This window comes from Lissotriton vulgaris, chromosome 2_1 (assembly GCF_964263255.1).
Source record: "Lissotriton vulgaris chromosome 2_1, aLisVul1.2, whole genome shotgun sequence".
Classification (NCBI taxonomy): Eukaryota; Metazoa; Chordata; class Amphibia; order Caudata; family Salamandridae; genus Lissotriton; species Lissotriton vulgaris.
In genome coordinates this window covers 89375906-89390206 of record NC_141687.1, presented here as the reverse complement: position 1 = coordinate 89390206, position 14301 = coordinate 89375906, and the positions used below count along the sequence as shown (strand labels likewise).

At 42.2% G+C, this 14301-nt stretch overlaps 1 protein-coding gene across 1 annotated transcript in view; it reads left to right on the top strand.

The window, feature by feature from the left end:
- The window catches only part of TNFAIP1 (TNF alpha induced protein 1), a 109693-nt gene that overhangs the window by 69961 nt on the left and 25431 nt on the right, over positions 1-14301 (top strand). Inside the window, exons 3-5 of the mRNA XM_086954508.1 lie at positions 2796-2965; positions 5859-5948; positions 13786-13838. Coding sequence (XP_086810634.1) covers positions 2796-2965; positions 5859-5948; positions 13786-13838 — 313 coding nt within the window. The remainder of the gene's footprint in view (positions 1-2795; positions 2966-5858; positions 5949-13785; positions 13839-14301) is intronic.

The window sequence follows — 14301 nt, the reverse complement described above, 5'->3', positions numbered from 1 at the left end:
CGCATTCCGAAGGCCGCGGCTCCTTTCAAGCTCGCCAGCCCAAGGAGGCTAATCAGCAGGTCATCCAGACGGGCTTTTGTTCTGGGTCGCCTAAGAGCAAAGGCTCTCCCCGTAGGAGGCGAGAACAGTGTCTCTGGTTGCAGGCTGGCAGACTCCAATCAGCAAGCACACTAGAGGCTGGTAGGTGTTCAGGGGGCACCAATCTAAGGTCCCCTCTGAGTTCATGTATTGATAAATGTAACCCTGACGTCCGTATGTGTTTGTCAAGACGAGATCTTTGGCTTGGCACCAAACAGCCCATATTTTCAGTCAACACGTCATGGAGCTGGGGAACTTGTTTTCACCAGTGTCCAGTACATGGTTTAAAATGTCTTCCCTGGTCACTTGCTCTGGCAGCTTTAGGGCTGACCAGCACAGGGGCATATTTGCTCATGCAGATATGTCCTCAGACATAATATTAAGCACCCTGCCTTAGGGATGCCAAGCCTGCTGTAGGGGTACTTACAAATATCGTATGCAGTGGTAGGGAACATGGCACACAGGGATGTGCCACATGTTCCGTTTTCACTTTTGTCTGCACCAGGATGCGCAGCCTGCAATGGCCACCTTGCATGTGTTTTTGTGAGGGGTCCCTTGAGGTGGCACAATTCTTGCTGCACCCCTTAGGGACCTCTTTAGTACATCAGGCCCTGAGTACCAGATTGTGCTAAATGTTTTGCAAATTGGGGGGAACAATTAAACAGTTTTGTGAAAGAGCTCTGGAACTGGGGACCTGATAAGCAGGAACCCAGTGTACTTTTAGTCGAAATCACATCCTGTACGAGGCAAAAAGTGGGGGCAACTACGTAAAGGAGGGGCACTTTCCTGCACCACCATTACAGGCCTCGGGGACTCTGTCATTGTGCCCTGAACGATAAGTTTAGAAAATCTATAAGGTGGCATGGAACGGGTGCCCTGAACTCCTGGCACTTTCCAGGGGCCAAAATAAAAAAATAAAAATCATGGCACAGGACCCAGCACGCCTCCCCCATGCAGTACATAACATAGCATGTGTATTTGTAAAGCGTACGTTCACCCAGAAGAGTACCTTGGCGCTGAATAACAGATGTTTATTTTAGATGTTTACAGCTGTTGGCAGTTCAGCTACAGCCCTGCAGTCAGCCATCCCCTGCTGTGCACAGCCTCGCTTGTGGCCAATCTGTGCGCCATGCACCCCATGGGCAGCAGTTCCCCTCAACCCCTACCACCCCCACATCCCAGCCGTGCTCAGTCTTTGACTAGCCAAGGCATGTTGTTGGGCACAGGCCCCTGCAGCCAACACCAGGCTGCACAGGGTAAAATGGGATACCCAGTAGTGGAGTTGGGTGGATATGAAAATTCACTGAAGACCAAGCGTATGTATGATAATATCCTATTGTATTTTTTTTTTAAACGCAGCAATTAACTGAAAGGTTAAAGTGATGTTCTAGTCTAGTTCCGTAAGGTATTAAGATTTTAACTTATGGTATAAAAAAAAAGAAATTCACTGAAAATAAACCCAAGGTTAAAGTGACATTATAGTTCGATTCTGTAATAATATAAAAGTAAATGTTTTAAAAAAAAACTAAAAAACACTGAAATACACCAGTTATAGTTTACTGAGCTAACTATAACTTATGCCCCCATCGTGTACTGCTAACGACCTCACGTTACATTACTCATGACAAGTTAAATGGCATCACTGATGACATCATACTGTCAATGTCACACCATCCTATAGTTGTGTGCTTAAAGTAATTCAACACTCTACACCAATGGACATTTTTCTATTCTCCTTAATAAAGTTATCATCTTAAAGACTTCACATGCCCCAGTGTCTTAAGTCAAGAGGTTGAGAGGTATATATTTGCCACTGTAAAGCCACCTTCCGGTAATAAAATACACCACAAACATTCCATAATGGCATTCAACCTTATAACCATGTTTACAATTCCAGTATTAGATAAACCACCTCTAAGTGGACACCCTTGCCTTCTAGTTAATCAAACTGTAATGCTGAAAAATAGTTAGTAAAGTTGTAGAAATAAACATGCACAGAATATAAAATGTCTAACGCAGTATTACAAATATTTAACATGGACATGTGCCTAGATATCCACTTGTGGTTCATGTATTGTCAATAGCAGCTTTCGCCTTTCTCACAGAATTTTTAGAACATACATTGGCTTAAAACTACCACCTACATTCAAACATACCTCTGTAATGCATATTATGTGCACTCAGCCTTTAAAATTTAGTACTTTTGTCTCCCCAAAGATTTTTAGACCGTGCGCAATATTACTTTTAAAATGCGCATTTATACTTGTCTTCAGGGCTTACACTATTTCCATGCTTTTGACCGCACCGTGTATGCTTAGTAACTCTATTCTTTACATGATATGGTGTTATCAGTGATGTCATCTGTGATGCCTTTGAGATGTTATCAGTATTGTCATCAATGATGTAATTTAGCATGTCATGAGTGATAGTACGTGAGTTTATAAGGAGTGCATTGTGGGGTTGCAAATTCTAGGTAACTCCGTAAACTGAGACTCCAGGTTCATATCATGTCGGCGTCGTCATAAGTGAGGAGCATGGGAGAAGTGCATACCCTATGAATACCACAAGGTATGAACCAACACAAACTCTTCATGTATTCTATTTTGTTTTACAATAGCTTGAATAAATCAATGTAAACATCAACGTATGTCCTAGATGCTTAGTATGGAATGCAGACCAATCTGTGCAAGTAACCAGTCACATTGCTCCTATTGCAGGTTGGATTCTTATAGATCGCTGTGGAAAACATTTCGGAACCATTTTGAACTACTTGCGAGATGACACTATTACACTTCCAAACACTGGACAGGAGATCAAAGAACTAATGGCGGAAGCAAAATATTACCTGATCCAGGGCCTCGTGGAGATGTGCAAGGCAGCATTACAGGTAGGAGAACTGTAGGTGAGCCTGATTCTGTCTCTGCAGCATGCTGCCGTCGAAGTGTATATCATTGTCTGATCACTGGCCTTACATTAACTGAGGACTGAACCTTGAACCTTGAAACTTGGTGCACTGTACACGGCGAAGAGGTACAAACACCCCACAACACCGGGGGAGACACCTTTCAATGCCAATAGAGACAGGGTAAGTATACTGTTATAAACAACAAATTCTCTTTTGTGCTGCAACTTTACCTGCAGTATGAGAATACTATAGAAAAGGATCAGAAGATGCACTAATAACTTATATGGACCATGAAAGAGGCCTTATCCACAAACTATTACCAATTTCTACAATTCACAGGTTTTTTTTTACTACATATGTGAAAAATGCATTCAATTTTTTATTTATTGGTGTCAGATTTAGTACATATTCTTGAAACAAAATCTACATATTTACAAAAATTCTCCACATTTAATACAAAATCCACACCCTTTATTGTCTCTAAGAGATTTGAATGATACAATAAGGGATGTGGATTTTGTATTGAATGTGGAGAATTTGTGTTAATATGTAGATTAATATATTAAAAATGGTCTAAATCTTAGAGCAATAAATACAAATTGAATGTATTTTTCACATATGTAGTTATGTGTTGCAATTTTTACTAATTTTCAATTATTTAATAATATTTGGATACGTCTTCTTTCGCGGTCCATAGAAGTGATTAGTGCATGTTCTGATACTTTTCTATAGCATTGTCAAACAGCAGTTGCAGCACCAAAGGGAATGTGGTGTTTATAGCACAGTGCACAGGAACATTTCACAGGCTTAGGGAAGAAGTAGCTGGAGGGATGGTAAGATGCTAGGACCGAGGGAAGGAGAGGTGAACAGCTCAATAGACGATAGCAGTGAATACTCCTGGGGAAAATACTGCATGCTTCTGCAGACTAGAGGTCAGACTTTAATAAGGTTTGCTTGGAGGAATGTCTTTCATTTGCATCTTTGAGTAAATGCTGCAGGCCGGTATTGCAACACGGAAAATGCCCAGATCAGAGCGCTGGAGAAACACTGCAGGCGCTTGGCTCAGGACGAGGTAGTTACCTCAAAAGTATAACTTTGAGTAGAGTGTCAAAGGGACTGCTTGGCAAATGGTAGCATGCTTCTTTGGTGAGTCAGAGTGTGTTGATCAAGTGTGTCCCTGTCCATAAATAGTCCCATCCTCAATTTTTTATAATGCATAATGGGATGTTTTTGTTTCTGCATCACCATTACCCTTTTGTGTGGGCAGATCACTTTCATGCTTGAATTAAGTTTGCGACAAAAGGGTAGAAAGTGTTGAATCTCCTCTTGCCGTTTCTTTTTACCAGCACTGTTCTAACCCGTCACATTGAGAATCATGCCCCAAACACTGCAGTGTTTCCAATTTTCAACCTTCAAATGTTAAAATGGCAAAACCCGGTTCAAATGTAAAAGTAATTTCATTTGTGAAATGCAGTTCACTAAATGCATACCTAAACAGATTATCTGGAGTTCAACGATTCATGCTGTCTAGCTGTGCACGCCAGAATCCTATCATGTCGGCGTTGAATGCTTTACCCAGGCTACCGTGAAACAGAGAGTGCACAATTCAAAACCACATGCTTGGTCTATTTGCTGCTTCATTAATGTGCACAATTCAGAACCATGAGCCTGGGTCACACCGTCCCTCACTGTGCCCATGGCTCATCCTTGAGGGTTCACAGCCACATACCCGAGGTTGAACTCCTTCATTGTGCTCGGATATTACCAGACCATGTTCTGCAACGAGTACCTCTTGAGCCACTGATAGCTCTCCAGCTTCATTTAAATAGCTCTCCTGTGTGCATTCCAGTCTACTAAATTATAAACGTTTGCTAGGCTCAATAATTATATGTAAACCAAAATGGAAAAGTGTGTATTCGAAATATGCGTATTTTCAGACCTCCTAAGCTGATGTTTTGTGAAAAATAGTTGAATTTCCAAAATATATTTAAAGCTGATATTTAAGTGATGAATCGTGGCGTTGGGGGAGTGGTATTACTAATATTACTGCCTTGCTGCCCGAGGCATTGCAGCTATGGCCGCTATAACTTACCCATGTAAAGACATTCCAAATTGACAAAACATTTTATACGTTGCTTCATGCAACCGTGCCTGACTCACTGAAGTGATCCCTGTGGACAACCCTGCACAGAGATCACCACTTCTGGTAATCATGCATAGGGTGCCACTAATGTAATCTAGCCTGATTTTATCATTATTACAGCACTGAAAATATTAGTAGCTGAGGATGATTGAACATAAGTAGCTCATATTACAGAAGGGCTGGAGACCACTTTGCCAGACAACAAGGTTCTTTAAGTCTCAGAATTGAAAGTCCCTGCTTTAATGTTTTTCAGAGGACTGCAAATCAGGCCTGCTTTCTCCCAGTGTCAGCTGTCTACACCATATTGGTATTATGGACCTGGTGCTATGAGTGCATACATCGGCCACATTTTAGAGCAGCTTTTTCTTTCCCTTTTGGATGCCTACCTCTCTTTGTGGTTTCCATTGCTTCTTTGGTTTCCCGCCCTCCCTCTTTTTTGATTTTCTGACCTTGTGCTTTTTGGAACTCAGGACTTGTGCTTTTTGGTTTCTGAACCTTTCTCTTTTGAGTCCCCCAGCTTCTTGTGCTTTTGATTTTATGTTACTAGTATTGTTTTTCCCTCTTGTGTTCCTTTTTCTCACTTGCTGTTTTTGTCCCATGTGTGCTTCTTTGTACGCCGCACATACCTTTCCTTCTCTTGCGGTCTTTACTTCTTGTATTCCTGTGTTCTTCCTTGCTTTAATTCCCTCCAGTTAAATGTATGTTTTCCCCACTGTTTAAAACTTTTTTTAGGACACGAAAGAAACTTATACTCCAGTATGTAATATCCCTATCATCACATCTCCAAAAGAGGAGGAGAAACTAATAGAATCGTCTACCAAGGTTAGTACTTTTTATCAGGTTAATGCTCTATAATATTGCCACCCGATTTACTCTTGCCTCTGTTAATATTTGTGTTGTACATTTGTCAAGCTTTATAGACTATTCTTTAACATATATTAAAACCATGGGGATGGGGTCAGTTATGCCTTTGTTTTGTGTTTTTTTTTTAGTGCTAGAATTTCTAATTCTTTGGAATAAAGATGTGCATCTTTAGAAATAAAGTTATTTTAGTAAGTCTGGCCATTGAGGCCGCTTTACATGTTTTTCCAGGCAATTCTTTTTCTAGAAAACATACATAGTGTGATTACAAAGCTAGTTAAAAATGTTAATGTTAATGTTAATATTCATTTATTAAGCGCTCGTACGCCCAAGGGCTTCATGGCGCTATAGGAGGGAGCACAGCACAGCAGTTAAAAATAGAAATAAAGCAGCTCAGTAATAAGCTTTGGAGAATAGCCAGGTTTTGAGAGAGTGTCTAAAGCTCAGAATATTACCGCTCAATTTTAATTGAAGAGGAAGGGAATAAAAATGTGCTTTTTATTTTTTGATTTTTCAGTAACCTTATATATTTTTTCCTGCTCATCGGGTAGCATATTTTATGTCTCTCTATTAAGTTATTATCATAAAGTAGGATACTGACATTGCAAAATATATCTGCCTGTGATTTAAGTGCATGGTTAGGTTTTCATTCTTTTTTCTCCTTCACAAACAGTAATGTAATCCAAGGCACAACTGGAATGCTTCTATTTTTAAAAACGTCACTAGTAAATCAGTCACATCAGTGAATAATTTTTCAATTTAAAATTCTTTATTTGAAACATATGGCAGACACGCGTGCTTGTAATAAAACATAAAAATAATAACCATTTTGCGAGCTTGCCAATGCTTGTTGTTGTTTTCAAGGCTGATGGCAGAAGTATGAGAGTTTTTGAGGATTCTGACTTCTAAACAATACATATTATAAGAGTGAAGTAATATTTTAAGCTTGACTGAAAATAAACATATATTCAATTATTTTGCGTACTTGAATTTGATAAACCACCGGCTGGTTGTCCAATCTCCTTTAGGATACTTAGGAAGCCTACTAAATAGATACAGCTGTGACATGCCATGAAAATTATCATTTTTATAAGACACACCTTCATACTGTATCAGTTTTTAAAGAATTATACAAGATAATACAAACAAGCCACATTTTGGGAAGAATATAAAATAAATGACAATTCACAGGCGTAGACTAACTGCAAGGCAGGCAAGAATAAAAGAAAATGGAAACTTATGACAAAACCACACATTATTGCGTGAATAAGCAGTCAGTCCTCACACCTGCATAGTAGCATCTAAGGCGGCATTCATGGTAAATAGGATAGCAAAGCTCAGCGTAACTCTTGCAGTGGTGACCTATCATCTACACAACTTGGAAAAAGACCCTTACCGAAACATGTTTATTATCAAGTAGCATACCCGTGTCGCATGGACGAATCTGAGTTTTTTTAAGAGCTTTGACTCAAACCATCCAAGGAAGCGAGAATTTCCTTAATCGTACCAGTTGTAGTAAGCCATATGTAAGAATCTAAAATGGACAAGCCTGTGTCTGATATTAAATAAAATAGATTTATTGTATTTACTGGCAAATATAGATTGTCGTACATTACATGTCTTGTGGCATGTAGTAATGCTCCAGCCCTCCCTTGCAACTGATGAAACCTTTATATTGGAAGGAAGGACTTTGTGGGAAACAAAATGCTTTCTATTGGTTAGCTGTAGAAGTTTACTGAGGAGAGAGTAGTCTGTTAGGCCTTGAGGGCATTTTTACATAGTGCTTTCATTGCGCTCTTTAGTGTGAAGTACAAAAGCAGAACAAGGAGGCGATGTGCCACCATTTTCCCTAAAAGCTACTGCAGCAATAAATTGCCTACAGAGAATAGGTCTGTAAACAACAGTAATTGCATTGTGAGAGAGCACGTCCTTGGTCTCTTTAAACTCTAATTTGTGTGACCAGGTTTTTCCACAAATAAAGAAACACGGACTAGGGTCTATACAGACTCGTAGTAGCACCCAGTTTATATCATGCATGACCGGTGTTATTCACAGCATCAAAACCAGCAACTCACCTGGAAGCTATTCTGTAAACTTGATTCTCCGACATCTGAGTTGCCATACCATAATTAGCTTAAGAATTTCCACTAGTATAATGCACCCACAGTATGTCACTGAGGCATCCCTCCATACTTTAGGAAAATCTGATTTCACTAAGAGGATATATCTAACATCTAGAGAAACACTAGCACCCTGTGACAAACAATAAACAATAAACAATAAAATTGGGACATTGGGAAGTTCCTGCTACCAAACCTCAGCCCCATGAGACAAATGCTGATGCAGGTAGCACACTAATTCATATTTCAATAGCAGCCAGTAGGTTTGGTAGTAAGACACTCTGCCAGGCTCCTCTAGTTATTGATACATCAGTTGAGATATTGCCATTAACACTCCTGCTAGCAGACACAGTCGTAAAGTAAGCTTGAGGAAATATGCCCCTACTCTCATTCTCCGGAGCACTTAAAAAATAGACCACTGGAGTGTATCAGTTGTGTTCTTTACCTCACCACTTCTGCATTATGCTCTGGGTTTATTCAATGGCATTGTGAGGGGTGTACATCTGCTGTCCATGATTTCTGCAAATACTTTGTTGTCAGTGTCGAGTGATAATGGCCTATAGCTGGAGCAGCAAGTGCTCTCTTTATTTGGGTTTAGTATGATTGTTATAACCACTTCTGTAGAAGTACATTTCAGAGAAACACCCTCAATCTTCATAAAGGCTTGCGGTTAGGAGTCAAATGGTTGAGTTTTTTAAGGACCTCCATATTAAGTCCATCAGTAATGTAAACCCTCCTACTGTCCCATGCACTTTGGTAGATTCAGCAGCAGTTCCAACTAAGTCAACCTATCCTCCGAATGGTTCAGTTCCTTTGTGATTGATTTTTAGATCACCAGCATCCTTGATTATGCATTCTACTAATGTAGTCCTTGAAGCCTCTCAGCTTGAACAACCTTGTTCAGATTTAGCCAAATGATAGATTTATCCACATTGCTGTTCCCAGTGCCCTTGCACCATCAAAACCACTAGCAAACATGCTACACATTTCTCCAGCTTCTCCTGTAGAATGCTGGACTTAACTGGGTCGGAGCTATTCCTCTGTTGTGATAAGTACAGTGGGTACTTCTTCCTTGCCAGACTTTGGAGAGGTTGAAGGATGGTGGCTATCATTTTATTTGCATCACTTGCAGAAGGACGTACACGCGCTCTCTGTCGAATTCACCGTCCCGTACCCCTGAATTTATAGTAGGGATATGGGTATTCGTGTATATTAAGCTGGTATTCATAAAACGGTGATTCCCCATGCAGGGGTCCATCCCGGTAGATGGGATTATTTTCATATTGTAACCCATGATGGCTTCCCTGGGAGATTCCCTAGCTGTTTTGCAACTGTGTGACTTGTGATGTCCAATAAATACAGTCCGCTTCAATTTGTTTTCTCACTTGCAAGATGTCTATGGAGAAACAGCTGATGTGGTGGGCTGTGAGCTCTGAACAAGGAGAAGACCTCTATTGGACCTTTGCTTCTCGTGAGTGCCCTGACCATTGGCTACGTATTGTCCCTTCAGATCTATGTTTGCAATCGCTGTACTGCTTGACTGTCTGGGAATTCGGGGTCTTATCCAAAGGAGTGCCAGCATAGAAAACTGTGAGGGAGCAGCCAGCTGTAGAGTGCATTACCCAAGGACAGCGCAAGAACCAGCAGCCAAAGGGACAGGATTCTGCCGGCAAGATTCAGGCCCCTTTATCGTCCCTAGAACGGACTCTTACCACCTACGTTGAGGTTGGTAGTGAGCGGTGAGCCTGCATGGACGTGTCTGCTTGGGCTGTGGCTGGATGCACACCTCATACCCTTCATCTCTCTGCCAAGTCCCATGATGAGAAAACGCCTCCTGGCATTTGATTATTTATGCCAAAGAGCAAAACTAAGCTGCACCATGGTTATGCATAACTCTGGTGTGCCACGCATTGGGTAGGCCAGCCCAAGGCGACTGTGGGACACTTTGAATAATCCATCTTCATTCTAAAGTTGTTGCTCGGTAAAGGTTTGGTGCCACTGAGCCTCTGTCAGTCTGCTCCTACTGGGCACTCCTAGCACTGGAAAATATTAACAGCAAATGGTAGGAACAAAGATCGTAGCAGTGAACGTCTGTTAAGAGTTGCGTGAGCTGCCTATTCCATCACTGCCAATACTCTGATACCATGAACTGAACTGTGCCCAGTCCCTTGAATCCTTGCTTGATGTTCCAAACACCTCCCACTATCCTAAAGACTCAACTACACCATCCACACTTAAACCTTTGCTCTTTCCGAGTCTTATAGGCCTCACTATAGTCCTGATGTCTCAATTTCATACTTTCTGATTCTTTTCTAAGACTTTGCCACTGTGCCTTAGATGAGGGTGTGCACTAGTAGATTCCATCGCCCTGCGGGGGAAATAACTGTGTTTCTACTTCCAGGATTATTCTATATTCTTCCTCATACATACATTCTGACCCATTATGCGTTGAGGCTACTGCAATAAAATTAAATCTGAAGAGCTGAATCTGGAGTTTCTTCACAGCAATTTTCCTAAAAATCCGGGAGGTGCGCAAAAATATAATTACCGTTCAGGTCAATGAGGTGTCTTGCACAGCTGAAGCATGGAATTAGGTCCTGTAAAAATGAAATCTTGTTCCTTTGTTGCCTGATGAACAGACACGTAGGTTAGTATTGAGTTTCTCTGATGACAATATACTCAGTGAACACTGCAGGCACATTGGGTGCTGTACTCTAAAGATATGATCACAGATGGTGAGCCTTGCACTGAGTGTCCAATGAGTACTTGTCATCCCTTGCAAAGTTGATCATGTTTTTAAGGGGATATGTTGTTTTTGGGCATTAGCTGCATTACCTACCAGAATTTCCTAGCATGTGGTGACTTGAGAAACAGCAAGCCCTGAGTACATGATTTGTTCAAGTTCAAGTTCCAGTATTTGTATAGCGCACTACTCACCCAGAGGGTCTCAAGGCGCTTGAGGGAGGGTGGGTGCATTACTTATCGAAAAGCCAGGTTTTTAACTGTTTTCTGAAGGAGAGGTGGTTCTGTGTAAGGCGGAGGTGAGTGGGGAGAGAATTCCACGTTTTGGCCGCTAAGTAGGAGAAGGATCTTCCTCCCATGGTGGATCTATGGATGCGCGGGATTGCGTCGAGGGCTTGATTGGATGATCGTAGTTGTGGGCGGGTGTGTAGAAGGACAGTCGTGTGAGGCATTCGGGTCCTAGGTCGTAGAGGGCTTTGTGTGCGTGGGTGAGGAGACGGAACGATATTCTCTTGTTGACGGGGAGCCAGTGGAGGTCTTTCAGGTGACCGGAAATGTGAGCTTGACGGGGGATGTCCAGAATGAGTCTGGCTGAGGCGTTTTGGATGCGTTGAAGTTTTTTCTGTAGTTTGGCTGTGGTTCCGGCATAGAGGGTATTTCCATAATCCAGTCGGCTAGTGACCAGTGCATGGGTGACTGTCTTTCTTGTTTTGGTGGGGATCCAACAGAAGATTTCTTTGAGCATGCGTAGGATGTTGAAGCATGAAGATGAGACGGCGTTAACTTGTCTGGTCATCGAGAGGGAGGAGTCTAGGATGAAGCCTAGGTTGCATGCGTGACCTGTAGGTATGGGTGCTGTACCCAGGGCCGGTGGCCACCAGAGTTGTCCCAGGCAGAGGGGGATGGTCCTAAGATGAGGACTTCTGTTTTGTCCGAGTTTAGTGTTAAACGGCTGTTTTTCCTCCATTCGGCTACTTCTTTCATTCCTTCGTGTAGATTGGTTTTGGCGGTGTTTGGGTCTTTGGTGAGGGAGAGGATCAGCTGGGTGTCGTCTGCGTAGGAGATGATGTTGAGGTTGTGTTGTCGCGCGATGGATGCAAGGGGACTCATGTAAACGTTGAAGAGGGTGGGAATGAGTGATGATCCTTGTGGTACGCCGCAGATGACTTCGGTGGCCTCTGATTTGAATGGGGGGAGGCGGACTCTCTGGGTTCTTCCGGCGAGGAACGAGATGATCCAGTCCAAAGCTTTTCCTTGTATTCCGACGTTGTTGAGTCGTTGTATGAGGGTGCTATGACAGATTGTGTCGAAGGCGGCGGAGAGGTCAAGTAGGATGAGGGCAACTGTTTCTCCGTTGTCCAGTAGCGTTCGGATGTCGTCTGTAGCAGCGATGAGGGCTGTTTCGGTGCTGTGTTTGGCTCGGAAGCCGGTCTCTGAGGGGTCGAGGAATTTGTTGGATTCGAGGAAGGCGGCGAGCTGACTGTTGACGGCTTTTTCAATGACTTTGGCAGGGAGTGAGATGGGGCGGTAGTTCTTAAGTTTAGAGGGGTCTGCTGTGGGTTTCTTCAGAAGGGCGCCGAGTTCGGCGTGTTTCCAGCTTTCCGGGAAGGTAGCAGAGTTGAGGGAACAATTGATGACATCGCGGAGATGTGGTGCGATGATGGAGTCTGCTTTGTTGAAGATGTGGTGAGGACATGGGTCGGTTGGTGAACCTGAGTGGATGGAGTTCATCAGGCGGATGGTGTCTTCAGTGGTGATTGGGTTCCAGGCGCAGAGGTTGTGAGAGTGCTGTTTTGGGTCGGGGTGGGTGAAGTGGTCTGTTCTTCGGACTGGTTTTCAAAGCTGTTATGTATGTCGGCGATTTTGTTGTGCAAGAAAGAGGATAAGGAGTCGCAGAGGGCTTCGGAGGGAGTGATGTTGGTGCCGGCGGTGGGGTTGGTAAATTCTTTGACTATGTTGAATAGTTCCTTGCTGTTGTGGGCGTTGTTGTCGAGTCGATTTGGCGTTGGTTAACTTCTTTATATGCACACTGACCTGGAAAACGTTGATTATTTAGCTGTTATTTGCATCTTTCGGACCTGCAGTCTTAACATATATTGTCTTTCCACAACCAGCTGTGAAGTCGGCTGCTTTGGATATATGATTTTCGTTTTTTTTTTTTATGTTTGGCCTATACCACTTGTATAACACTTCTTGATGAATTTCACAACAATTTGTGTTTTTTTTTGAGCATTGGTGTTTAACAAGCTCTGATCGCTCAGCATTGAGACTTGTAAGAAGAGGTAGCTGACCACTGTATCGGGTGTATTGTGACCTTAACTGGCGTGCATCAGATCCTAGGTCAAAACTTCTTCAAGCAGAAGCCTTGCAAGGAATGGAGGGGAGTCTAGTTATGGTGGTTTACTTCTTTAAGTAAAATGAGACTCCTCTGACCTAGTCGTTGGAATTGTGGCAGGCAGGCATCCAAAGTCATACAGCACAGCAAGGACCGACTAATGGCTGATTTCCTGAAAGGCAAATCAATTTAATATAGCATAAAATGTAAGGTATCCAAATGCCCTGCAGCTCCATATAGGGCCGGGTTCTAGGTCTTACAGCTTTTACCTTGGAAGGTGTTGGACTCATGAAAGAAGGGAGAAATCCTCACTAGTTAGCTGTGGGAGGTACAGTATAGGCAGACTGAAGCCCAGTATTAGCCAGTACTCAGAAAGACCTTGAAGTGTCTGCTTCTAGGTAGCATTTGGAACCCTTTGTGTTGTAAGCCAATCTAAATCCAGGTCCTAACAATACTCTGGGACTGATAAAGTACCAGCCATAATGTATCCAGGACCTTGTGGGAATCGGGAACTGCTGACATGTTGACCAGTCTGAAACTGATTACAAATAATTTTCCTTATAAAAGTCCAACTTACTTTCTCGTTTTTTTTCTCTCACAGCCTGTGGTTAAGTTACTGTATAATAGGAGCAACAATAAATATTCCTACACTAGGTATGTATCCCATATTAAAGTTGCATGTAATCTGCAACCCAGGGTTGTTCTCCCTACTTCAGAACTATTATTTATGTGCACAGTAAATGCATAAACTTTGTAGAGTGCTCTTCATAGATCATCAGGGTTATGCATAGTTTGCATAGTATTGATTGTTTGTAATGTGTATTCGATGCCGAGTGGAATGCTATCACACACCATCGATGTGCACTATTCCCGTCATGAAATATCCAAAATTGGCATCTTGGGCACAATCGGAGATTATTAGAGAGATGTATATTTTATGTCCTGTCTAGATCATATGTGACATAAGTAGTATGCCCAGTGTATACCATTAGACAAGTACATTGTATTTCAGTCTGTGGATGATGTAGATTTTATTGCATGTATAGGCCATTAGAGATGCACTATATCTTATGTGGTGTACAGATAACTGAAAATGTGAATTGTATGGGCCATCTGA